This window comes from Cimex lectularius, unplaced genomic scaffold (assembly GCF_000648675.2).
Source record: "Cimex lectularius strain Harlan isolate CLEC.00 unplaced genomic scaffold, Clec_2.1 scaffold150, whole genome shotgun sequence".
Lineage (NCBI taxonomy): Eukaryota > Metazoa > Arthropoda > Insecta > Hemiptera > Cimicidae > Cimex > Cimex lectularius.
The window spans coordinates 893,811-919,194 of NW_019392717.1; the positions used below are offsets into that span (position 1 = coordinate 893,811).

The following is a 25,384-nucleotide window of genomic DNA, read 5'->3' on the forward strand; positions in this document are numbered from 1 at the left end:
TGTGTGTTCATATTCTAATTGTTAATACGAATTTAATTAAAAGACACCGTCATTTTTATACAAAAATTGCGTTGGCCATTGGCATTTATGTTGAACAATGAATTTGACGACAATACCCAACGAGGGTTCTGCATGAATTCATTGAATCGCAGAAACACGAAGTCATAAAATTAGTCATAAAAGCGTCAATAAATACAAAATACATGTGCAAACTTCGAGAGAAAACATCATCAGTACGCGAAAACCAGTGAGTGCAAAAAAATTGCATTAATGCAGAAAAATAAAGAACAGGCACAAGAAACCAAAATATCATTTAGGCACAATGAAAAAAAAAGTATAACTAGTTAATACTCTAGATAGAACAACCATTAAATCTTAGTAATTAGTAGCAGTAACTTTAACCATGGAAAGGCATCGTCTTGAGAAGTTCGCAATAGTATTGTGAGAATGAGTCATCGAGGCCAACGTCAAGTTGATATCGAAGAGGCAGTTGGCGTTTCTCAGTGCGTCGTCTCCCGAACTTTATTAGCCCGACTCTGAGAGACTGGAAGTGCCAATAGGAGGACATTATCAGACCTTACGACGCTAAGGGAGACAGAAATTTGTCATTGCTGCGAGACGAAACCCTTTACATAGTGCCTTCCAGATCCTAAATGAAGTACAAGATGTTTTGGCAAGACCTTTATCATCACAATCATCATCACAAACAACAACCACACTTTTGAGGAAGTTGGCCTCGCATCGTATTCCCCTTTGAGACGACCTGCAACAACTGCCCCCACCATAAGTTCAAAAGAACATGGTGCAGCGAGTGCCTAGAAGATCACACCAATATTGGAATGCATGTTTACGGATAAATTGCGTTTCTGACTGTAAAGTGACAGCAGGCGCCGAAGAGTCTACCGAGAACTGGGAATGCGTATCGTGCTACCTTTAGTGCAGTTTGGAGGAGGCGGTGCAATGATCTGGGCGGGGTTTACACTGGAGGAAAACTGGACTCCATATTGTTGAAGGCAACCTCGGTGCAGTCTGTTATATCCAAGAAATTATAGAGAAATACATCGCTCCCGATTTTCGATTTCCTGATGAGATGACAATGCCAGACTTCATAGAGGCAGAGTTGTTCAGCAGTGTTTAGAAAATCTCGAAAATTCCCATCTACCCATTCCCCCATTGTAAACAGACCTCAATTCCATTGAACACATTTGGGATGCGTTGCAGAGAAGGCTTTTCAATGCAACAGCTGAGTGCAATATTGCAACATCTTTGGAGTGAAATTCCTTGTGAAATTAGTGACAATCTTATTAACAGTGTGTCTAACAGGTGCACAGAGGTTTTTCCTAACAGAGGACATTATATACGGTACTAATTTTAAAAAAAATTGTGTCCAATAAACAAAATTATGGAATTAAGTCATTTTATTTTGTGATTTTTCAAAATCACTTAATTAAACTTTCCTTCAATAAAAAACATAATAATTTCTAATAAATTTGAATGAAATTTATAAGAAAAACAAAATAAAAAACCTAGGAACATTGGCAATGACCCTATTCATTTTTAAGCAGTTTATACATATGAACACAAAAATAAATTGTAAAAAATTTACTCCATCAAAACCGCTAAACCGGCCGAACATACTTTGACAAACTGGACCGTTTGACATGTTTACCCTCAGTACAAACTTATTCAATGGGACAAACGCGAGAATAAGCGGACCTTGTTTTTCACCTCGCAGATCTCACGAAAAAAACGCACTCACAAATGTATTCTTCTTACATACATTCTGAAAAATGCTTTACTATATTTCTACTTAATTGAAATTAATTGTGAAATTAAAATACAAGAATTGCGGCTGTCATCGTTTTTCCCTGAACGACACTGGAGTTTTATTTTAAATAATCACAAAAAGATAAGAAGTCTCCTCACACTAACAATCATCACTATTAAGCATTAAAATTTCTGTAAATTTATAAATATTTTACTAAGTTGTGTAATCCTTTTCTCCGATGACTTTGAGTAAACGTTTTTCCATGCCCCCCCCCACTGATTTTTTAATCTTTTCAACCCAATTGAATTCCTTTCTTGAATAATTACTCTTTTGAAGCATTTATTTTTAACGCGATTTTCCTTTTTAGCTCACCCCTGGTTGTTTAATAGGATTGATAGCTGGCGATTGAGTTATTTTAACTAAACTATTCTTTAACTTGTCTATCATTACGTGCGGTTATTGTCTAGCTAGAAATAAACCCCCCTGAGGCCAAATTTATGAGCACTAGCCTTTAGATTATTTTTTAAACTACCAAGAAAAAGAACTGATCCGTTTCTCTGTCGTTAAATTCTTGCTTCCTTACACAAGAGGCATACAACTCCACACTAAAACGTACTCACCAACATGTTTCACATTTTTTACTAAATGTTTCTCATTAAGATGTTAATTTTTTTCTCACCATATGCAAAGTCATCCGTCTTATGGGTTAAGTCCTCCGTTCAATGAAATTGTATTATCATAAAAGGATCATCCCATATACTAACATCAAAACTGCCAAATCTGGAACTGATAAGGGCTAGGATTTAATGTAGGACTGCCGACTCAATTAGCATCGGAGCAGGAGAAATTTTCTTGTGCAAATATTACCAGGGTTAAGAAGAAACCGGGAACCTCTGTTGTGGAAGACTGCAGGCAGAGATTGTTACTCCTGAGTAAGGAAAAGCCAAAGCTGAAAGGATTCACATGGGAGTCCTTAAAAAGATTTTAAAGTCTTATAAAAAGCCTTAAGCTTAACAGAGTTCTTTTAGGTAGTATTGAAGATGGCACAATAGACTAATACTGGTCGCGGTGCGTTAGGTCATAAAGACGCCGACTCCCTTTAACCTTAACTCTTTGATGACTACAGATTGAATTTTTTTTTTACGGAGTTCCCAGCCTCTAAAACCTTCTAATCTTAAGATAACATGCATTATTTTAGCCACAGCGTTTACGTTTTTATCTATAGAGAGCATGCTGACCCATTTTGAAATACATGTTATTCATAGAGCTATGATTTTTTTAAAAATCGCGCGTTGATTTACGAAATAAAAAGGAGGAATACTCTCGTCTCTATTGTGGAATGTGGAAGTGAATGATCTCATATGCAATTTAAATGAAAGAGAAATCCATACACAAACCAGATGACATTCTCACCCAATTTGTGGAACAACGGTGTTCACAATGGGGACTTAAAGCAAACCCCTCAAAAACTACTCTAATTCTTTTCGTCAAGAAAAGAAACAGAAATTCAATTATGATTCTATAATAAAATACTGTAACTAAAAAATGAGGTTAAATACCTAGAAATAATTAATAATTAACCCCCTCCCCTTACCCCAGCAAAAAGTAAAATATCGCTAATTACCTCATGAAGAATCCTAGGCAAATCTTGGGATTAAAAACGAAAATGGCGTAGCTGAATACATTAGTGTTGGTGGTATTGATGAAATTAGGGTGTATATTTAGGTCAGCAGTATAAATGATACAAAGGATGGGACCAAGGATGCTCCCTTGTGGGGTGCCAGCTAGTATGTCTGACTTCCAAGAACCCATTTCTGAAACAACAGTCAGGCAGATGGCATTTCAGGATAAGGTAATAAGGTAGGAAACGTTAAGGTTTATAAAGCATGAATAAACAAATAAAGCCAACATTTTCAATAACTAAGGGATAAGAATTGAGTAAATCCCTATTATTTTACCCAATCAGTATTGATTACCAGTCAATCAGTAAAATTACTCCCTGGCAATGTTATGCAAATCAATAAAATAAAAACATAGTTTTAAATCGTTTTATTTCCAATAAAATTTAAATAATTATTTTTTCAAAGGGTGTATCGATTCCCCCCCATCAGAGCGATATCTATAACTGTTTTTAACTGTTATATTTCTGTTATCTTTCAGGCGATTCTATGAAAACAATAAACTTTTGCTTGTCCACTAATAATAATAACAACTTTATTACGTGAAAGCATTAAACTGAGAAAATATAATTTATCTCATCCCATCTTGCTGATTGCAATAAAGAATTGAAACAGACATACACTGCAATTTAAATGTTTAAAAACATCTACTATTAACAATAAATATGAAGAAGTAACTAGCAAGAGGACAACAATAAAAGGTTAATAAACATAATGAAAAAAAATGGGAAGGAAAAAATCACCCCATGCCAATATTTTGTTAATAAATTGGCTACTGAGTTGTTCAATTTATATTTTTATCTCATGTTGACTTGAATAATTTAAAAAAAGATGATATGCCAAATTATTATAAATTAATGGATAATTTAGAATTAATTAATTAATCATTTTCCAATCAAAATCAAAGCATTTTCTTTGAACCTGTTAAGTTAATCATCTGAAAATCCCTTTCATCTTCCTTAATCAATGATCCACTTTTAAACGACCTCGCATTCTAAGAGATACCTATAAATAAATAAAAAATTAAAGGGTTGTTGTATAAATGAGATCTTCCCAAGCCAGTGTTTGTTGTTGACTACTGAAAATTTTTAAAAACACCCTCTGGTACAACTTTTGTTCAAGTATCATTAATCTGTCATATGCTGTAATATTATTTCACAAATGAACTTCTTTTTTAAACTTTTAAATACAGTTAATTTTCTACACTTTTCTCATCATCTAAAAAATGTTACGAGTCATATTGGAGCTTAAGCTACTTTTAGGAATTAAGCTTAACTTTGCAAAAATGACATTAAAAAAAATATATATATATATATATCATATCACATGACACATGTGATATATTATATCACAAATATATGTGTGTGTGTGTGTTAATAAAATATTAACATATTTTATTTTAAAATATTTTTATATACAGAAATTGATTTTCTTAATTTTTCACAATGTAATATTGCATTTAAAAACAGCATCTTTTGTTTGACATTTGTGTTAAAATAAATCATTTAAAATTGAAAAAATCCCCCTAAAACCATATCAACCTACGACTTTCGATTACATGAAATTTGAATATATGGCAAAAAGAAGGAAACTTGAAAAAGTTGTAGGTTGAGATGAAGAGTTGTGTCTCGTGGACTGAAGTCACAATATCGTAAGCAGTTAGAGCACCGGGGTATAGAAGCGGAAGGCGTGGGTTCAAATACAGCCTGTGACACTAATTTTTCATTCATTCATCTCGACCACACTTTATATAAAAATTATAAATAAATTTAAATCATTACTTTGGTTAACAAGGACCAACTAAAAAAACATATGTATTTTATTCTTAGATAAAGTTACTTTTAACTGTTGGATCATTAATTCGCCACATTATAGTCATTAATGACCTAACCCAAACTGACAATCGAAGTTGAGGTTGATTTCAACATCAGTAGTCGGTAAATGTGTAATGTTGAATTTTGATTGAAAATAATACTAAATGGCTTATTTTTGATATTAGATAAAAGGCTTATTTTATCATATTTTCATGGCACACAATTTACTTATTTATAAGCTAGAAATAAATTTAATTTTTTTTTTGCTTTGGATGTTTTTTATTATTTTTTATTTACTTTATCCCTGTGATTTGGGCATCTTTAATGGAACACCCAGTATAGCAAAGATAGCTAAATTAAATTTTCTTTATGAATACCAGCAAATGTTTCAATCCATACACCTCTATAAACTAGGTTGTGAAAATATTTACTCAGCTAAAAGGGGTCAATAAAGGGAACAATTTTGAATGGCCTGCCTACTTTTTGCCCGATGAATTAATATATTCAATTATAAATCAACTGAATGAAATTCATTAAATTAAAGACAATATATTATATATCAAATTACAATGAATACAAATAAATTTATAGGATTTTGATAAACTATGTATGTATTTGTGTTGTATGTGTCTTGAAGAACTTTAATAATTTTAATTAATCCAATGAGTGGTTTTTATATAAAAGTATATATTTTTGAATTGCACATGGTTTTTTTAAAACAATTTAGAACATTTTTACATATCCAAAAATAGATATTATAAATCACGTTTTGTTTATGTAATTTTCATAGAGTTTGATTAAGGAACTAGGAGTTCTTGGTTTCACTATATCAACAGCTTTATCAAAATGTGCCATTGTTGTTTCACAAGCGTGTATGTTTTCTTCTAAAGCCTGCATGGCAGCTTCTTCACAAACAGCCACAACCTAAAACAAATTATTTTAAAATTTATATTCACTTGATTTTTTTATATGAAATATTGATAAACCTCAGCTCCAGAATAGCCTTCCGTTGCATGAACAAGTTTTTCCAACTCGACAGATTTGTCGATAGGCATCTTTTTAAACTTGAGTTTGAAAATTTCCCTCCTAGTTCTATCATCGGGCAAGGGGACATAAATCAATCTATCCAATCTTCCAGGACGGAGCAGCGCCTTGTCAATCCGGTCAGGTCTGTTTGTAGCGGCGATTGTTATTACGTTATCTAATGGCTGGATACCATCCATTTCGGTTAAAAGTTGCGATAATACTCTTTCATGCACTGTGCTTCCACCAGAAGATGAAGAATCTCTTTCGCTACCCAAAGCATCTACCTCGTCCAAAAAGATTATAGCCGGTGCCACAGTCCTAGCCCTTTTAAATAAGTCCCTCATTGCACGCTCTGACTCCCCGACCCATTTTGAGAATATATCAGACCCCTAAAAATGCAGGTAAATTTTCACCAAATTTAACATTTAAGCATGGTATCAATCACCTTCACTGAGAGAAAATTGAGTGCTGTTTCAGTTGCTAAAGCTTTAGCGACAAGAGTTTTAGAACACCCTGGGGGACCAAACATAAGCACTCCTCGGGGTGGTTTAATTCCCAGCCTTTTAAAACTGTCAGGATATTTTATAGGCCATTCAACAGATTGTTGTAATTTTAATTTTAAATCTTCCTGACCGCCTATATCCGACCATTTGACCTTGAAAAAATTTCTTTTAAAGTTACAATTTAATAACAACGACAGTAACTTACATTCGGGATTTGTATCGAGATTTCTCTCATCGCTGATGGTTTAACTTGTGAATATCCCCAAAAAAGATCCTCTGGAAAAATAGAATCCCTTTTTTCAAGTGTCGCCCTACAGATAGCTTTTGTAACTACAGATGCGAGATCTGCTGCTACGAAACCATGTGTGGAATGAGAAATCTCATTTATTGTCTCTTTCAATCTCTCATCATCGACCAGTGATTCCAATATTTGGAGCCTGTCATTAGGTGTAGGAACTGGAATTTCAAACTCATATTCCAACCTACAATAAGTATAAGTTTAACAAAATAAAAGATAGAATTTACATTAAATAAGAAACTGTACATGCAAAAATGGCAGTATTGCTAAAGTTAATAGGTAATGTGGCTAGATCATCTCTGATTATCCTTATGCTATTGTTGATAGATTTATCTCCTATTCCTACAAACCATCCACTTAACATTGTGAAAACTTTCCTGAGATGAATCTGTGATGGTTAGGCAGACCAAGCAACAGATTAAACATGTCTAAGGACAATGACACAAGCAGCGGTTTTGACTGAAGTGTTTATCGAGTGAAAAATTGAGTCGGTGTGTCAATTATGTTGTAGCATTGGGCTGATGTGTTGCAGTGTGTCTATGAGTCTATTTTGAAAATGCTTCGTGTTCAGTAGTTACCATCCAATCTGCCCTGATACACATGGCGTTTCCTACAATAGTTCATACCACCACTTGTTGGCTTTTTAGTCTTTTTGATTTTACTGAATTTCAAAACAGAAAATAATTGGAGAAAAATTGACCGGTGAGGTCAAAAAGCTTTGTGGGAAATGAGAAGCTTATTGACTAATGAAAATTACAACAATATGCCTATTTAAAAAATTAGTAAATTTATTTCTTGTAGATTATTCTCTTGTAATTCCTCTTTGGGAACTGATCGCCGAAATTTCTTGTAGTTGGCAGTTATTCTTAACTGACGCGATAAATACCTCATTGAACTACCGTGGATTAGAAGCCTGGAAAAATCGATGTGATAAATGCTTCAGTCAAAAGCGCTGCATATAGCATTAGACTAAGACCTCATCACAATTGACAACGTTAATATGTATAAATATAATTTGTATATTAGATATAATCTTGAGTTTGGATACAACAAAATAAAAGTAATTCTCATTACTTCTCATTACCTTCCTGGCCGTCTTAAGGAAGTTTCAATGTCATCCGTTCTTGTGCTTGTAGCCAAGACAACTATGTTTTTATCATGAATAGCATCAAATTGGCTAAGTAATGTTGATGCTACTCTTCTTTCTAGATCAGTTCCCTTTTTTGGACAAAGGTTTTCAATGTTATCAATGATCAGAATCGAAGGGCACTGCTGAACAGCCGATTCGAACGTCTGCCTAAGTCTAGCTTCCGTTTCTCCGTAATATTTGCTGAAAAGTTCCATTCCCTATATTACAATGCAGTTTAACTAAAAGAAGGTTTAACACATTTATTACCTTCACCTCTACAGTCGGAACTTTGGCTTCTTGAGCTAAATAATTCGTAAGTAATGTTTTTCCAGTACCATGTATTCCATAAATTAAAATTCCGCAACAGCGACTCCCTTAAATTTACACATTCAAATAAATATTTTTTTAACTTAACAAAAAAAAATTCAACCTTACTTGATAAAGAATTTTTTGAATTAAAAGTAAAAAATATATTTTTCATGATTTCATCAATAATAAAACGATACCCTCCAAATTTCAATTTCCTTTTTATCTTCTTTTGCTCACTTTGTTTTTCCATTAGTTTAAAGGTTGTTACATTTGTTGGTGTAAAGTACTCTTCGCTCAAAGTGAGTTTACTCATTTCAGCACTTACATCGTCTACATCAGTCACTGACTTATATGATATAAGCTTTACTGGCAAACATTTCCCGTAAAAAGATACTTTCACATGAAAACCAGGTGAATAAATATTGTGACGTGTTTTTGATTGTATTAAGTGTTTCAAAATCTCCATGTCACTCTCAGAAATGTCATTCCTGTCCTCAAAGTCAAAATAAACTTCCTTTGCTAAATTAGGCTTTTTAATTAGCTTACTCACTTTAATAAGATTAGAATTTAATTTATGGTTCCAGCCAAACTCCAGGCCTAAAATATGTAAAGTTGGTTTAAAAAAAAAAAAAAAAAAAACCCTGTTTAAAATTCAGCAGCTTATGTTGATCAACAGTTTGATCATTATTGATTATCTACAAACAGAATTTACGAACCAACAATTCACAAACTGCTGATTAATTCCCACCTGCTCTGATTTCAAGGCTTACTTTTAACAGAAAGTCTGATTCGGGTGAGACTCCCCTCTGATGTCGGCCAAGCTTTTTTACAAACGACATCACTTCCCATTTGCAGTACTACTGGAAAACCAATCACAAACCCGCAAAGCTGCATGGCAGATTGAGACAAAAAGACCAGAGCTTCTAACATATCTGGTCTTAGATCGGAAGGCAAATCTGCAATAAAAAAAGTAAAAATTTAAAACAGTGTAAATGAATAGATAACGGTATACAGAAATGCTCTCATAAACAGAGTAATAAATTAATATTATTGCATTCAAAGTATGTATGTAGTATTCAAATGCAGCAAACTGAAACTGTTTTTTTGATCCAAACCAACCATTTTGGTCTGCTTATCCTTGCTGGGTTGGTCTGACTGATCAGTTTCAGAATTCGTTATCTTCAGGGTTAAGCCTGTGTGATTTCTGCGGAGTCGTCTCTTTTATAAAGTTGGGAGGGCTAGGGTGCATGTGTCAGTGTTATTGGTGGATTAAGTCTGGGTTTTTATTGTTCTGATCAGCCTTTGCGATCATCGGTCCTTTTTCTTTTTAATTTACTGTAATAGCAGAATATTTCCATAACAATTGTCTTTTATATAATTCTTGGTCAATGTAATGCTTAAAATCACAGAAAATGTTGAAATGTTGAAACATCTCTGGCAGAGCAACCCAGCTCCATAGGTCATGGAAAGTCCAAGATGTTCTGTAATGGCCAGATTACAGCCATCACCATGTAGACTATAGGATAGTGATGGTCGTACCATAAGCTAAAAACTGATGATTTATGTTTTCCATTTATAATGAAAGTGAGGAAAGGCCAAAGATACCTTTTTCGTCCATATCTTCAGCGAAGCCGTAAAGCTCACCATCCTGGATGTAGCTGTGGGTCCAATTTGTGTTGGACGGTGGGCAAGACAGAGAATGTCCTTCGAGATCTTTAGCGTTGAGAACGCAGCTGCAGGAGTCGCAGGATTGCCAGAAGGCGAGGGATTTCCTGGACTTTGGAGGCATTTGACATTTAGAAGAAAACGGTCGAAATGAAGCTGGACAACAACAGTAAACAGTAACAGTGCCAGAGATGCGTGCACCACGAGGTAGAAGGTTATACGTGACCCTGACCCTGGCAGGTTTTATGTCGTCAGAAGAGGGTGAAAATTATTGCAACAAAAACGTATTTGGAGGCTAAATTTTAGAAAATGGTTCAGTTTATTCTAGATAAATTGAAAAAGCTTCCAACTTTTTAATCTTCTGAAGTTAAATCCATTTGCAATTTTTTTATTATTGAGAATCTCGAAAAAGAAAACATTATCAAAATATGGTGGGCGGAATGTTGAGACTTAGAAATTTTAAAGTTTCCTTAATTTAAAGGCGTCTACGTGAGCAAATATATCAAAATGTTGTTAGTATGTTTAATGTAAACTCAATTTCGAATTTTTACAGTTTCAATTTTATCCTTATTTGGTGGGTGGAATATTGAATGTTGATCTTGTAATTCAAAGAAAATTTCAAATTATAAGCGATTCTTTCTGCCTGAACCAACACAAAAGAAAATTTATTTTGATTCAAGCTAATATTGAATATTTTTATTGGTTATTTCATTTCAAAATAAGGTAAGGACATCAAACAGAAAAACTAGCCTGATGAGGATCTGCATACATGGGCACAGAATCAATACTTAGGATAACAAGATTAAGATTCGATTATACAGCAATAAAAATAAAATCAGTCACCAATTTATGAAAATAGGTACTGATTATATGATCCCAGAAAACAAACTTTGCAACTTCGTATACAGTCTGAACAGTCGACAAAGTAGAAGAAGAAAGGTTGAAATCGAATGTAATTATGGCATACAGATCACTCCAGAACCAGTGAAGTTTCCAGGTTAATTATACCTGATCACACAGCCAAGCTGTCTTAAAAACACGTATAAAGTTCACATAGAAAATAGTTGGTGAATGACCTGACAAAATTTGGGGAGCAGAAAGGAATATTGGGGCTGAATAAACAGACAATCTGGCCAGAGATTCTATGTTTGCGAAAACAAAGATAAACATAGACTCCTCCATTTAAAATGGGTCACGAAAAAACAATAGGAGAAGTGAACAAACTCCAGAGGTATCAGGCGCAGTAAACCCATGATTAAAGAACCATCACCAAAACTGGTACTTGCTACAGTTAGGCACAGTACAGGAACCCCTTCATAGTAATCTTGTTTTGTTTTTCCAGAGTCATTAGGCGATTTAGGCACACCCAGACAAGTTTGAGGTTGAAAGCATATGCATTTAGTGTCTTTATGGCCACTGGCTATCAGAGCGTAAATCTGTGTGCTTTAATATTTTTCTTTGTTAACAGCCGTGCATAGAGTTGGATTGATTGAGTTGGACCTCAGTGTGGAAAATTATTGGGATTAGGAAGGACTGAAAGAAAATAGGAGGAATAATTATCAGGATTTTTTAAAAATTTTGGTGGAACAAATGCTCACAGTGAACATACTTCTAGGACATTTTTAAGATTTAGTTCAGTTGTTTATTATTTAATTAATTTATTTCTGACAAGGATATTTTATTAATTTAATGAATTGCTTCAAGTACAAGACAAGGTTTCAGAAAAATTTTTCCTGTTACTGTAACAAAAATATTTAACAGGTCAAACGTTAACATAAAATTATATTTTTATGTTGTGCATCCTTGTACATAAGATGTATAACGTAAATGTAACCGGTTTAAATTAACGTCACTGGGTTTATGCGATGGGGCGCCGGGACCCTAGAGGGAGTTGCTCAGAAATTAGAGCAAAGTGCAAACTGTCACTCCTGGGTTGTTTCTCTTGCCGTGGCTGTGTTTTTAATTTAAATTTCTAATTTTTTAAATGTAATTTATCGTTTTCGTCGAGGCGGAAGATCCGAGGAAATGTGTAAATAGTGGTTTTATTATTTTTCGGCATTTCCTCCTTTATTTTATCTCTTATACTGTGATAACTCGAATGTTATCTTGTGTTGATGTTCGTTGAAGATGCGACGTACGTTCGAGTTCTTCGTCAATAATGAATCGTAGTACTGGAGGTAATTTATGAGGCAATTTTAATTTCTTTTACATAGTTATCCTAGAACCATTTTATTATTTAACAGAAAAAAACCCCAATTATTTTCACAAACTTATTTAGGTTAAGCTAGAAATTAAATTTTATCCAGAAAATCTTAAGAAAACCTCGATCCATGTACAATTCGTTTAGTTTGACCACTTCTGACACTTGAAATCAAAAAGTCAATATTTGCATAACCTGGTGTAAAGTTTATTATTCACTTATTATCGTGTTATTTTTTTAAAATATAAATTATATTAAATTGTATCAGGAGGATTGAGTACATGATGGAATCGCCCCCTTCCTGTTCTGGATGGAATGGCATGACACAAGTACACAAAGCTGGGGTAGTTCGGACCAATTCGCTTTCAAGTGGAATCGAGGTAACTAATACTTACAATATTTCCATATTAACATCAACTGTTTTATCGAATTCAACAGTGTTTAATTACATAGAGAAGTTTTATTTGTATTCTTCCTCTTTAACTAGTTGAACTGTCTTTGTCTTGAACCTCGTAGTTTTTAGATGCAGTTTTGCTGTTTCGGATGGATATACAGTAGACTTGTTATCCGCTAACTCATTTGTGGTTGACTAGTTGAGTTCTAGAAGAAAGTGGGAACATGAATCACAGAAAAACAACTGGTCCTAATTGAACTCTTAACGAAAAAATTGAAATATACGTACTTAACATTGATCATAGGCATATGCGATACAGAACATGTCTGATTGGCTTGCAAATTTGCTTCGATGCAGAAGAAAATGCTTCGAAGCCTGAAATTCGAGGTGTTTTCTATTATCTGCAGTTCTCATTATATGTGGTGTGCAAAAAGTGGTTTTATTATTTTTCGGCATTTCCTCTTTTATTTTATCTCTTATACTGTGATAACTCGAATGTTATCTTGTGTTGATGTTCGTAGAAGATGCAATGTACATTCGAGTTCTTTGTCAATAATGAATCGTAGTACAGGACATAATTTATGAGGCAATTTTAATTTCTTTTACATAGTTATCCTAGAACCTTTTTATTATTTAACAGAAAAAAAAATTATTTTAACAAATTCATTTAGGTTAAGCTAGAAAATAAATTTTATCCAGAAAAATCTTAAGAAAACTTCGATCCATGTACAATTCATTTAGTTTGACCACACTTGAAATAAAAAAACAAGTTTTCTATTATCTGCAGTTCTCATTTTACATGGTGATGCTTCACATGTATCCCCTGCAGATACCAAGTGTCTACTGTATATAAAAATGTTATTTGTTTTACCAACAGGAGACAGATAAACAGAAGAACTTTAAAGCTGCACCGAACAACATACCCAACTGAAAAAAAAGAAAAAGAAAAGTAGAATGATTGCCTAAGATTTGCATGAATTGTACGTATAAGTTGGTTATGACTGTGAGACAAAACTATATACCAAATGTACTAATGACTATATAGATTAAGAATAAATAAAATCAGTTCATTTGCACCCTTTCCAGGGCCGAGTGAGTAATTGGGTTTTTAAAATATTTTCTTTAACAAAACGATAAATTTTGATTAAAAAAATTAATTATTTTTAAAGCATGGTTTTTAAGATGAGCAGATGCTTTGTCAATGTTAGAAGCATCCATTACACAGCTTGGGTGTGCCATTCTTTACTATTCACAATGGTCTAAGGCCACAGGAAGTCTCGTTTGAAGAAAAAATAGTGGTTGACTGCAATGTATGATTGCTTTATTTCTCTTACTGCACTTTGGAGCCGTCATTAAAACGGTCATCAAAAGGCTTCTTGAGATTAGCCTGGTTTCTAAGTCGTCCTGTGTCAGGCTCTACATTACTGGAGAGGCATGATTAGAAAAGCATATCGCTGGGAGACTGTTTTCTTCACAGATGAGTGCTGGTTACCAGGATGATGTAGGGATTACCATAATGAATTATGCAGCAAGTCCTCATGACATGAATTGTATAGAACACAAATGGGAGATGATAAAGAGACATTCAAATCTCTCTAGTTGAAGAATGGGATTCTGATTAACAAGAGAAAATCCGATTGCTTATTTACTTGATGGTTAGGAGACTTAAGGCCCTCCGCGAGGCCAAAGAAGGTAATGTGCATTATTAAAAGTGAAATAGATAATAAATTGTTAAATTATTAGACTTCTTCTTTTCAAGTTTCAGCATTTCATTATCTTCAGTGTATGACTGATATTTTTAATAAATTGTTAGTTAAAATTTCATTGATCCTAAATGATTTTCCAGTGGTTTAGTGGATTTTCTTTCAAGCCATTTTAAATAATTTTGATTAAAATGCGTAAATTTCTGATCTCATTTAATTTGGTTTACATTACAATAAGCAAGTTGTAATTTATATAGTATATATTAATAGTACCAAAAGATACATCCATCTATTCTAAAATATACAAGAGAAAAGGACATGATAATCCATGTTACCTTATTTTCTTTCAGTTTTGATTTTGTGTTTCGAAAAATTGTCAAAAAAGGGTAGTTTATTCAGTTGGCAGAATTTACACTTTTTTAAAAACTATTTGGTTGAATTTACTTTACTGAAAAATTATCTTAATGAGGGTTCACTTGTCAGGTGCCTTAGCATAGTTTACGATCGCCTCTAAGAATAGGTGGACTAGGATGATCAAAATTGATCAAACCCATATTTCATCAACTGAGAAGTTCTCACTTTAGGAAGGGTTTCTGTTTTAACTACTTTATCTCAGAAAAACCCAATCAACCAGTTCTCGGATTTGTTTTTCCAATCTTCTTTTATATACAATCCCCCAACAAGGGTGGAGGGAAGGAAAAGCAAATTTTTAAAGCCTGACAATTGACACCCTTCTTCCCAACAACTGGCCGTATGTAAATACCTTATAATTCCTGGGTGCTTCCATTAAGCAACTAGTTCCTATTGTCAATGGCCCAACCGGTTGCTATTCCAAATTTATGGTAGTACTAGATTAGCTCAGTCTGTGATTATGAAAACTTTTATAAACAACTCTTAGTATTTTGTTATTTTTTGGTGTTTATGGGGTTTCTAATACCCTCTAGGTGGTTATTTTTAATGCTAATTTGTTTTCTATTGATTTGTTGAATGGTCGCATTTACAGTCTAACATAAAAAAAAGAGTAAAACATTTCTTACAATTAATTGTGTTGCAGTAACAACTATTTTTCTGTTATTTACTTTAACTTATTTACTCTAACTTATTTTACCACCAATTTAAATAGCAATGTGTAGAGATTAGTGACCGTTAATCGATATCTGAATAACCAATTTAAATAGCTATTCTTGTTAAGCTGATTCCTGAAGTTGTGACCATACCATTTCAAAAATCAAACCATTAGAATTTCAACTTAACTTTCATACTTTGATAAATGGGTTGAATTATATATAAAACATTTTCATTTCACAGTTCAGTATTGTTATTTGAACTAAGCAGCCCTTTAAATAAAATACATAGATGAGAACAGAAAAGAAAGCATCATTTATATACACTACAGTTGTATACTAGCTCAGAAAAACTCATATTTTTAAATTTATATTTCCAAATATACATTTTGAAGTGTTTTATTTTGTAAATCAGTGGCAGTGCTTTGAATTCAGTTTAGTTCCTAAGGTGCAAAACCGATTGATTATTTTGTCACTGGTCTTCCTATGACACAATATTGAAAAATGAATTGATGAATGAAAAATTTTTTGATTTCAGCTATTTAATAATTCTTTGTTTTTAACAATTTGATTACAGTATGTTGAAAGTGAAGATGAACAATCTTATTGTGAAGGGGTAGACGGGACAGTCTGTGACGAACAGAACTTCCTAACCACTATTAAAGACACCTGGTTGGAGCCTCCTCTTGAGTTTCAAGACTCTATATCTTCTCCACTTCCGCGACCTTGGGCTCGGAGAGCTTTGACGCCCCCTGCTGCACGCTCGACCGGAGTTTCTCTTTCATCCCTGTTGAGAACGTCGTCCAGTCACAACTCTCTGTCCGTACCTGCTCCAAACCGTGCAGACGATTCAAGCTTCATCACATCAGCCATGTCCCATGATGTTTTAACGGATATCTACAATGTACCATTGGACAGCGATATCTACACACTTCCAATTGATACCATAAGACCGTCAAATCACAGAAAACGTCACAGGTATGTGATATTTTGTATTTAATTTGTCATACTTGTGTGACAAAAATATTCTGACTCAAATAATGTTGTTAAATCATGAAATTTCTTCCTTTGGTTGATTTCTGTCAAGCTCCCTTTATTAGGTCACGCCTAACAGACCAACCCAACAAGGATAAACGTACCAAGATCATCAGTATTTTACAATTATTTTTATAACAAATCCATTTAAGTTAACAGTTTCAATGTCAAATATGTTTGAAATAATTTTATTTATTATTATTATGTTTTTGGTTTCAAACAAGATAGGCCAAAGCTGTTTTTTATACTTTGTTTGTTAATTTTTTAAAAATCTTTATTAATGACATTCAGAAACTATACAATATTGTGAACAAGTTATATAGCAAGCATGCTTCAAAAATTGTTTACTTAATGTGTGTTGGTTTAAATATTTGCTTTCTCTTCAAATATAATTGACACATCAAGAGCAGACGGAAAATAAATATTAAAAAAAACCAAAAGAATTACGATCGTATGTACTAATTTTGAGTTCTTAAATGATTCATCCATTTGATGGATTTTAATGATAATGAGTCATCAAAATGCTAAAAGCAAACGCTTCCGTTTTTTAAAGAATTTTTTTAAAGCTGGTCAAATTATTTTTGTTTTTATCCATTTTAAGTAAGAAATAAATCTAATTTTGGTTAATCAATTGGTCAAAACTTGAAACTAAAAAAAAATTGTTAGAAAAGAAATGTTACATTTTTATGATAATTAATTTTATTTGGATATTGTGTAAAAATTGCGATTTAGTCTTTATCATCATGGTGAACATTTTTATCTTATCAGTACTGCATTATTACCAGGCTAGAAAGTTTTCATTTGTATTTTTCGTATTTACTTTAATCCATGCTATAATCCAAATTACAGTGTCATTTATTACATTTGCAAGTTTTAAAAAAAAGTACAATTCTTATTATTTTAACAGGTACAACCATAAGAAAAGGCGTCGTCATATCACTTCTGAGGTTGTTGTTGAACGAGAAAGCGATAAGCGAGGTAAACGACTTAGCACTCCTGAAAACGCTGAACCCGTCCACATGACCTTGCAAGAAGTTCGACAGTTCCTCCAAACCCTGTACAACGGAACCCAAGGGGGGGAAGGTAGACAGGCACAACCCAAACGAAAGCACAAGAAAAAAGTGAAAACAGAAGAAAAAGGAAAACAGGCTTCAAACAGTGGAAAAAATAGTTTGTCCCATTTGTTGAAACAGACGATTTGCAATATGTTTCGTGTCAGAAAGCAGAGCGCTAATAAAGACAATGAGCGTGTCATTGTTCTCGGGGTGCCTATGGTGCCTCCGTTTTCAGAACGCGCCTTACCCCCGCTTCCTGACAAATCTCCTATACCAACACTAATAACTAGAGAGGAAGAAAGTGTAATGGATTTTGCTTCTAGCATAGAAAAAGTAAAAGACGTAAGTATTGCATTACAAAATAAATAAAGTTTCTTTACATAATAATATGGTTTTCTTTAGTATGGCTGGTATTGGGGCCCTATAAGTGGTGAGGCCGCTGAGAAAATATTAAGCAATGAACCAGACGGATCCTTTATTGTAAGAGACTCCAGTGATCATCATTATATATTTTCATTGACGTTCAGATTAAATGGCTGTGTTCGGCATGTTCGAATCGAACATGATCAGGGTAAATTTAAAGTTTCTTTCAAGACAATTTCAAGAAAATATTAACGTTGTATTATCTCATTAGGTAACTTCAGTTTTGGTTCGTGTACAAAATTCAAAAGCCAGACTATTGTCGAGTTCATTGAAACGGCTGTAGAACATTCAAGAAGTGGGAGGTATCTGTTTTTCCTTCACCGCAGGCCTGTACTAGGACCGATGAGGGTTCAGTTGCTTCATCCAGTGTCTAGGTTTAAGCATATACAAAGTCTGCAACATCTTTGCAGGTAATGATCTATTTAACCTATTATAATACAATTTTTTGGATAAGGGTTTAACATGTTGATGTCATTATTGTCTCCTTTACTGGTTTGGGCGTCTATAATGTGTTTTTGTTATTTCATTCTTTCTTACTTTTAACTATTACAGCAGCATTCAACACAGGGTATTGATAAGGCCAGATAGGCTCACAGACAATGTGATTAGGTGGCTTCCACTGAGGTCACACTCCTTATGCAAATTCAAAAAGCAAGAGACAAAAACAAAAAAATTAACCAGTTTCCATCTAACACAAATTTTGACTCTTCGTATAATTACTCAATTAATTGTACAATATTTTTAAAATGAAAAATATGTGTCATAGGCGGGATTCAAATCCATGACTTTTGGCTAAATATGTCGCTGCTATACCACTTGAGCTACCGTGACTTTGTTCGCCCATGCCGTAAACTTCCCATTTGACTCCCCATTTATCCCAATTGTAATTCATATAGAAACACTTTTATTAACGATTTAATACATTAGCAGGACTGTGTACGATTCACAGGTGTGATTCTAGATTAATACTAACTAATTATTTTTATTAGCTTATTCTTAATTATAATTACTCAATTAGTTATACACAATTTTTTTGAAATGTTGATTCTATATGAATCCGTGATTTGCTTACAATTGGAATAAACGGGGAGTTGAAATGGGAAGTTTGTGGCATGGATGATCAAAAGTCATGGTATCTCAAGTGGTAGAGCAGCGGCGTATTTAGCTGAAAGTCATAGGTTCGTATCCTGCCTGTGACACAGTTTTTTCATTTCATAAAAATTGTGTATATAGTTGAGATTCCTCTTACTACGCGCATTTCACATCCAAGTTGAGATACAAAGTAACTAATTGGTCTTTTCAGATCAACACGTCTTTTACCAGAGAATTTTTTTTTTCTATCATCATTTCCAAAATATAACTTGTTGACACTAATCTCATGATCGACGAAATCGAACAAAAAGACCTGCATTGTGGAAAGTTGTAGCAATTATTATATTAATTATAGCTTCCTCATATCTGTCACAACCATCACAGATTACTATATCTCATCAACTACCATGTTTTTCACATTCCAGTGATTTAGAGGTGATTTTACTGTCGAGTGTTCTGCATGGCAGCATGATATAGAAGTTATGGAGCTTTTTTAAACTTGTCTAATGTCGAGTGTTTAACTTGTTCTCCAATGTATTTTTAAAAGTTAATGCACTCTTGATTTCCAATATCAACATTATTGATGTTTTATGACGTGTTTCTCTTCTGACAGGATGGAATCCCTTATCCACTGAGGCCTTAATGAAATATCACCCTTAATCAAGTGGAAAAAATTGTCAAGAGTTAATTGAGATTCTAAAATAATTGAAAAATGTTGGTTCATAGTCACATAATTTGGGTAGAGAGTACAACATACTATTTGCGAATCTATCTCTTAAAATAGGATGGACCCAATACTTCTTTTGTCGCAGTTTTCTTAGTTTTTAATGGCGATAGAGAAAATAATATCACAGTCAAATGACTTCTTCAACTTTCATCATAAAATTTCTATTTCCTTCATAAGTTCTCTACAAGTGCCCATTTACGCATGATCGATCGTGCGATTCAACACACCATGTGTACTAAGCCTAATGCACCTGGAGGACACATGCCATGAGAAACCAACCAGGCAGTATGATTTCAGGGGCAAGGAGGTCCTGACACCATCGACATTTAAGATGACGTGGCGGGTTCTCGGGATGGGAATATGTAGAGAGGAGTAGGGTTAGGGTGGACCGAGAAGGTGGCGTGAAACTTTTAGAATCGGAAACAGATCAATTCGTTGACAAATAAAAATGTTTTGGTCGTTGTGTAGAGTGGGGTTAGTGACAGTAAGGAGCTTTGACTGGATGTTGGATGACTCGGTAGAAGCCGAGCTACTATTTTGAGCAGTTCTCTGATCAGGAGCAGCCTTCATCACCTCCGTCTCTTCGTTTGTTTTCATTTGTGCTACCGAATTGAGAGGCATACGACCCTTTTTGTAGTTCAAGTGTCAGATTTTGGTCATAGAGGTCTTCGTAGTTTTCCAAGTCTTCTGTTGAGTTGTTGTCTATTAAGTCTTGTATGGGGATTCTATGTCAGTCTGCTGTCTAGGTACAGTCCTATTATAAATCTTAAAATTTATACAAGACCAACCATTAATCTTTAGTGGTCTAAGTGACGATATTAATTATTTCAATTAATTATTCTTTTTATGTTAGGTCTTGGTTGAGATGAAAAAGTTAGTGTCATGATCGGGATTTGAATCCATGAAAATGTCAAAAAGAGGGAAAATTCGAAAGGTTTTAGGTTGAGATGTGGAGTTGGTGTCCGAGTGGATCGAAGTCACGATAGCTCAAGTGGTTAGAACATTGAGTCAAAGGTTGTGGGTTCGAACCTCACACATGCCACTAACTTTTTCATCTCAACCAAGATCTTACATAAAAAGAATAATTAATAGAAGTAATATTTAAAATTGTTTTACAAATTTTTTTCTCTCTTAATTTTACAGATTTGCAATTGTAAAAGTGGTTCGGAGGGATTTGATATCATCTCTTCCACTACCTCGCAGACTTATAGACTATCTTAGTGCTCCGCAATACTATTTTGAGCAGTTCTCTGATCAGGAGCAGCCTTCATCACCTCCGTCTCTTCGTTTGTTTTCATTTGTGCCACCGAATTGAGAGGCATACGACCCTTTTTGATAGAAATGAAATGTGAAAAAGAAGAGATAATACTAGTTTTAAATAAAATGATATTTTTAAGGTTAATCTCTTCCAGATGCAACTTTTGTGATGTTACTAAGGTTGCCAACAATAATTTATTATTTCTTATTGCAAACGTTTAAGATATAGCGGTTTTTTAAAATAGTTTTTAAGTCTTGTGATTTCTAAAAACTAGTCCTTTTATCAAGCCTAGCGACCTTCGTTTTAATCGGTTGATTTTGGCAAATTAATACAGCACTAGAATAAGCTTCATTACGAAGTGTACCAAAGTAAACTTATAATTTAAAGATGTAAATAATTTTTTTTTCTTCAACTAAATCCAACTATATGATACTTACAATCATATTTTGTTGTCAAATTTTTAATTTGAGATTTTAATTGTGTATGCAAATGTATGCTTATGAACACAATTATAATTCAAATGAATTTATAGCAAATGATCTCAGTTCACAATTCTACTTAGTTATGCAATGGTAGTAAAGTGTTTTAACATAAAAAATATATTTGAATGTGTGTATGTGCTTTAGTTCCAGGAAAAAAATCATTATTTAATTAGCAACTTTTACAAATCTCCACCTAGGCCTTTAAAATATTTTTTGATTTGTAATTGAGAATTATCAGATTTCTTTTAATTTATCGTATAATAATGAAATTTTTTTTGTAACATGCAAGTGTTGTTCCATTTACACCAGAATCATTGAGTCTGTTTTTTGTTATATTTAAATTTAACAGGTTTAACAAACAATTAACTCTAGTGTAATATTGTACAATATTTTTTTGAATATAATTAGTTAAGGTGTGTAGGTAAGGTATGAACTTTACTTAGGTTTTGTGGAGACTTCTAAGTCTGATTGTTATTTGTAATATCCTTTGCATTAGCGCGTTGAAATTGATTTAATTAAAAGATTGAATACAATCTAATCTTTCCAATGTAGACAATCAATATTTTAATTGTCAATCAGTATTATTCATTTCACCTTTTAACCAGTTTTTTATCAATATTTTAATGAAAAAAATGAATGTATCAATCAAATGTTGGGTATGTGATTTGACATATCTTGAAAAAAAAATGTTTACCAGTTTTATAATGTATATACAATTGTGTATGATGTGTTTTGAATAGATTTTTCTTAATTGTTAATACAACTAGGAAGTTGTGCAATACAATTCAAGAAATCCACATTGCTCGTTAGTGATCACGCATGTATAAAATCGTTTTTATATTGTATTAAATGTTTTGTTGTAAATTTAGCTGCTATTAATCGGGATTCATACTTTTTCATTGAGAAAAAATAGTGAGTGGTTTGTTTTAGTAACTCACAAGCAATTAAAAAATAAACAAAATAAAATAAATTTCATTTAATATGCATCAGATTAATGATTTATTAATGAAACTATTATGTTAAATGTATATGAAAGGTGTGTTTTTAAGCTTTGACTGCCCAGTCCTATTGTGTGTAATTGAAGGCCTATTTTCAATCTTTCACATAACGTTGCATTCATTTTAACACTGTTTGTAGGTAAAGATTTGAAAATTTCACCTTGTGAACAATGCTTTCTCAAAGCAGCCGATTAATTTTATGCTTAACCCATGATACACTTGTTAATGTTTAACAGAATTCACTGCTGAATTTTACATTGTACACTTGCAGTTGTGTTTGTTCTATTAAAAAATTCTAGATAGCCAAATGTTTGTGTCAAAGACAATTGTGTCTAAAAAAACTTTTTTCATGCGAATGTATTACAAAAACAAAATGTGAAAGACTGAAGTTATACAATCTCTGAATTGAATTGTGTTCGTTTCTGGAAAAGATATTTCTAATATATAACTTCACATTGCACATAATCAGATATTTTGTTGAGCATTAGCCAATTTTTTGTTGTTTAATGTAAACTTCACCAAAAAAAAAGCTCACTGATTAGTGTTTTATTTGTTCTCATCAACATATTGTTGAAGCCATAGCATTTCAAAAATTAAGAATTTAGGGTTTTGCAGTGAAAATGTTTTTAGAAAGCTCTGTTTAAGGGAAAAAATGAGCTTATAATAAAATTTTCAAATTTAAACTAAAAATTAAAAAAAAAGCCTGGAATATTAAATATATTTTTAATAGAAATGCCAACGTAAAAAATTACTACTTAGGCATTTATTTAGTCTTGTGATATTTAAAATCAGGGATTTTGGAATTCAGCTGTTTTTAATAATTTTTTTCTCAAGACAAATATAAACAATTGTCATAAACAACTATTATTTCTTGTTATGGTGATAGTCCATCAGATCCAAAACATGTCAAGTTAATAATAAAACAAATGTTATGATGAGAATTTTTTTCTTCGCTCAACCTTCATTCCTTGGCATCTTCTATGGTTCAAATTAGCAACATATTGAGATGAAAAAAAATTCATAATGATCATAAAAGAAAATTTTTGTTTTAATAAAAATTATTTCTACTTTATTGCATTTTTTTTCTTATACATAGTTATAACCATTTTAATTTTGTTTTTCAGATTCACAATATTAATTCTGGCAATTTCTATTGATTTGATGAAAGAATGTATTTTCTCTAACATTTTTATTTGTACACTCAGCAAGTTGTATAATCATTAAAATCAAAGATTTAGGCCATAGGGATTCAAATATTATAAAAGTCGGCAACTTTTGTGATAAAGATGACATAATCTGGTAATCCGAGGCAATAGGCAAATAAATGTCTTAATTTTGCATTCATTGCCATTTCTTTGACCGATTAGAAAAGGAGTTTGCCTCTTGATGACCCGCACACCATGTTGGTTGGTAGCTGGTTGGTTTATTGTGCATTTTTTTTGTTACCCAAGAACTCTTCATTAACCTTAAAGGTTTTACACTATGCCAATGCTTTTTTAAGGTTTCTCGTGGGCATCTTTTGAGCCTGGACTTTTTCTCTCCCAGGAGTAGTAATCTTACGGTTAGCACTAAGCAACAAAAGACAACCAACCACTTTGTTGGTCAAGAATTGCTTAGTGTGTATGGGAGGCGAATCAGAGCCAACGAAGCGGTTGGCCTTGGTTGCGGTTCGGTCTGCTGGTTCAATAGATTTGACATTGGGTTGCCCTAAAAACCTCCTAAAGTGTAGATACAAGCTCGATCGTTTGTTGGTTCATTCTTCTTATGCTTAAAAATGCTGGAATAATGAGATTGTACTAAAACTGAAATCATGAATGGCAATGTTATGGGATCCTACGATCTGTGAATATAAAAACAAATTGAAAAGATTAGACACTTGGGGGGAAAGTGATTTTTTATAACGTAGAGTGTGAAAAAGAATCTTTATTGACATCTTTTCGTCATGAAAGACAAAGAGAAGAAAACAAAATTGGAAGTAGTGCTGATGAAGTGTAAAAATTTTGTTTTTAGAGTCAACTGCGATTCCACATGGCCATATCCTTTGGCCCTAACCCATTGATTTGATGAGGATGGCCATGTGTTGGCGACCAACATTCGGCCCAATAGACACTATACGTCTTTCGTTGGCCAAAATTTGCTAAAGTGTGAACTTTTAGCCTACGTAAACCTTTGGGTCAACAGAGTACATGCTCTATTGTCCTTTCTTCCTCGGGATCTGTTCACATCTTAGATGTAGAAATTCTTCTGTTAGTTTCTATGATGGTCCTTCAACGAACTTGCCTGGACTACATTCCCATTGATCGGAGGACTTTTTTTAAATTCATTTTCTGATAGATCCATGTTTTATGTTTTTGCCAGTTTGATATACTGCAAAAAAAGGTTCAGGGCCCATAGGTGTCATTGAACTTTCCTTAGCCAATTTATAGGTCTTGTACAACAGAACTAAAGCGTTTTCTCTTCAATCTGTATTTTTTTATATGTAAGTCGGTGAGTCTAAATGCAGCAACTTATGATAAAAATTCTAAAATAGTAGTGTATGTATTATTTATGGGCCAACAAACATCAAGTGGTCATCACCCTTGACACTTAAAACAGAAAATTTTTCTTCTTTTGCCCATCTTTGTCACTGACTGTCATCGTTTGCTACTTGTTTTCTTAACTTGCTAACCTCTTGTGTTACTTCAGGTATCAAATTACTATCAAAAAATAAGAAAAAAAAATTATTCTTTACCCTGGCCAAAAAACCCAGTGTGTAGAGGAAT

At 33.2% G+C, this 25,384-nt stretch overlaps 2 protein-coding genes across 3 annotated transcripts; one reads left to right on the forward strand and one right to left on the reverse strand.

The window, feature by feature from the left end:
• Window positions 1–5,794: 5,794 nt before the first annotated feature.
• LOC106662438 (spermatogenesis-associated protein 5) lies at window positions 5,795–13,250 on the reverse strand. Of its 2 annotated transcripts, XM_014386541.2 has the most exons (10): window positions 13,074–13,250; window positions 12,787–12,991; window positions 9,297–9,482; window positions 8,653–9,123; window positions 8,485–8,591; window positions 8,173–8,435; window positions 6,996–7,272; window positions 6,733–6,942; window positions 6,248–6,676; window positions 5,795–6,185 (listed from the first exon to the last, which is right to left on the reverse strand). In XM_014386541.2, exons 2-10 carry the CDS (start codon window positions 12,803–12,805, stop codon window positions 6,024–6,026), a joined length of 2,124 nt encoding a protein of 707 aa, XP_014242027.1. In that variant the 5' UTR covers window positions 12,806–12,991; window positions 13,074–13,250; the 3' UTR covers window positions 5,795–6,023. The 2 variants fall into 2 exon arrangements, with proteins under 2 accessions (XP_014242027.1, XP_014242019.1); XM_014386533.2 differs by lacking the exons at window positions 12,787–12,991; window positions 13,074–13,250 and adding an exon at window positions 10,132–10,473.
• On the forward strand, window positions 12,014–23,563 carry LOC106662458. The gene is made up of 7 exons (XM_014386561.2): window positions 12,014–12,368; window positions 12,660–12,771; window positions 16,130–16,530; window positions 17,495–17,984; window positions 18,045–18,213; window positions 18,277–18,475; window positions 21,028–23,563. The coding sequence occupies exons 2-7, from the start codon at window positions 12,673–12,675 to the stop codon at window positions 21,197–21,199; spliced, it is 1,530 nt and encodes a 509-aa protein (XP_014242047.1). The 5' UTR covers window positions 12,014–12,368; window positions 12,660–12,672; the 3' UTR covers window positions 21,200–23,563.
• Window positions 23,564–25,384: the final 1,821 nt, after the last annotated feature.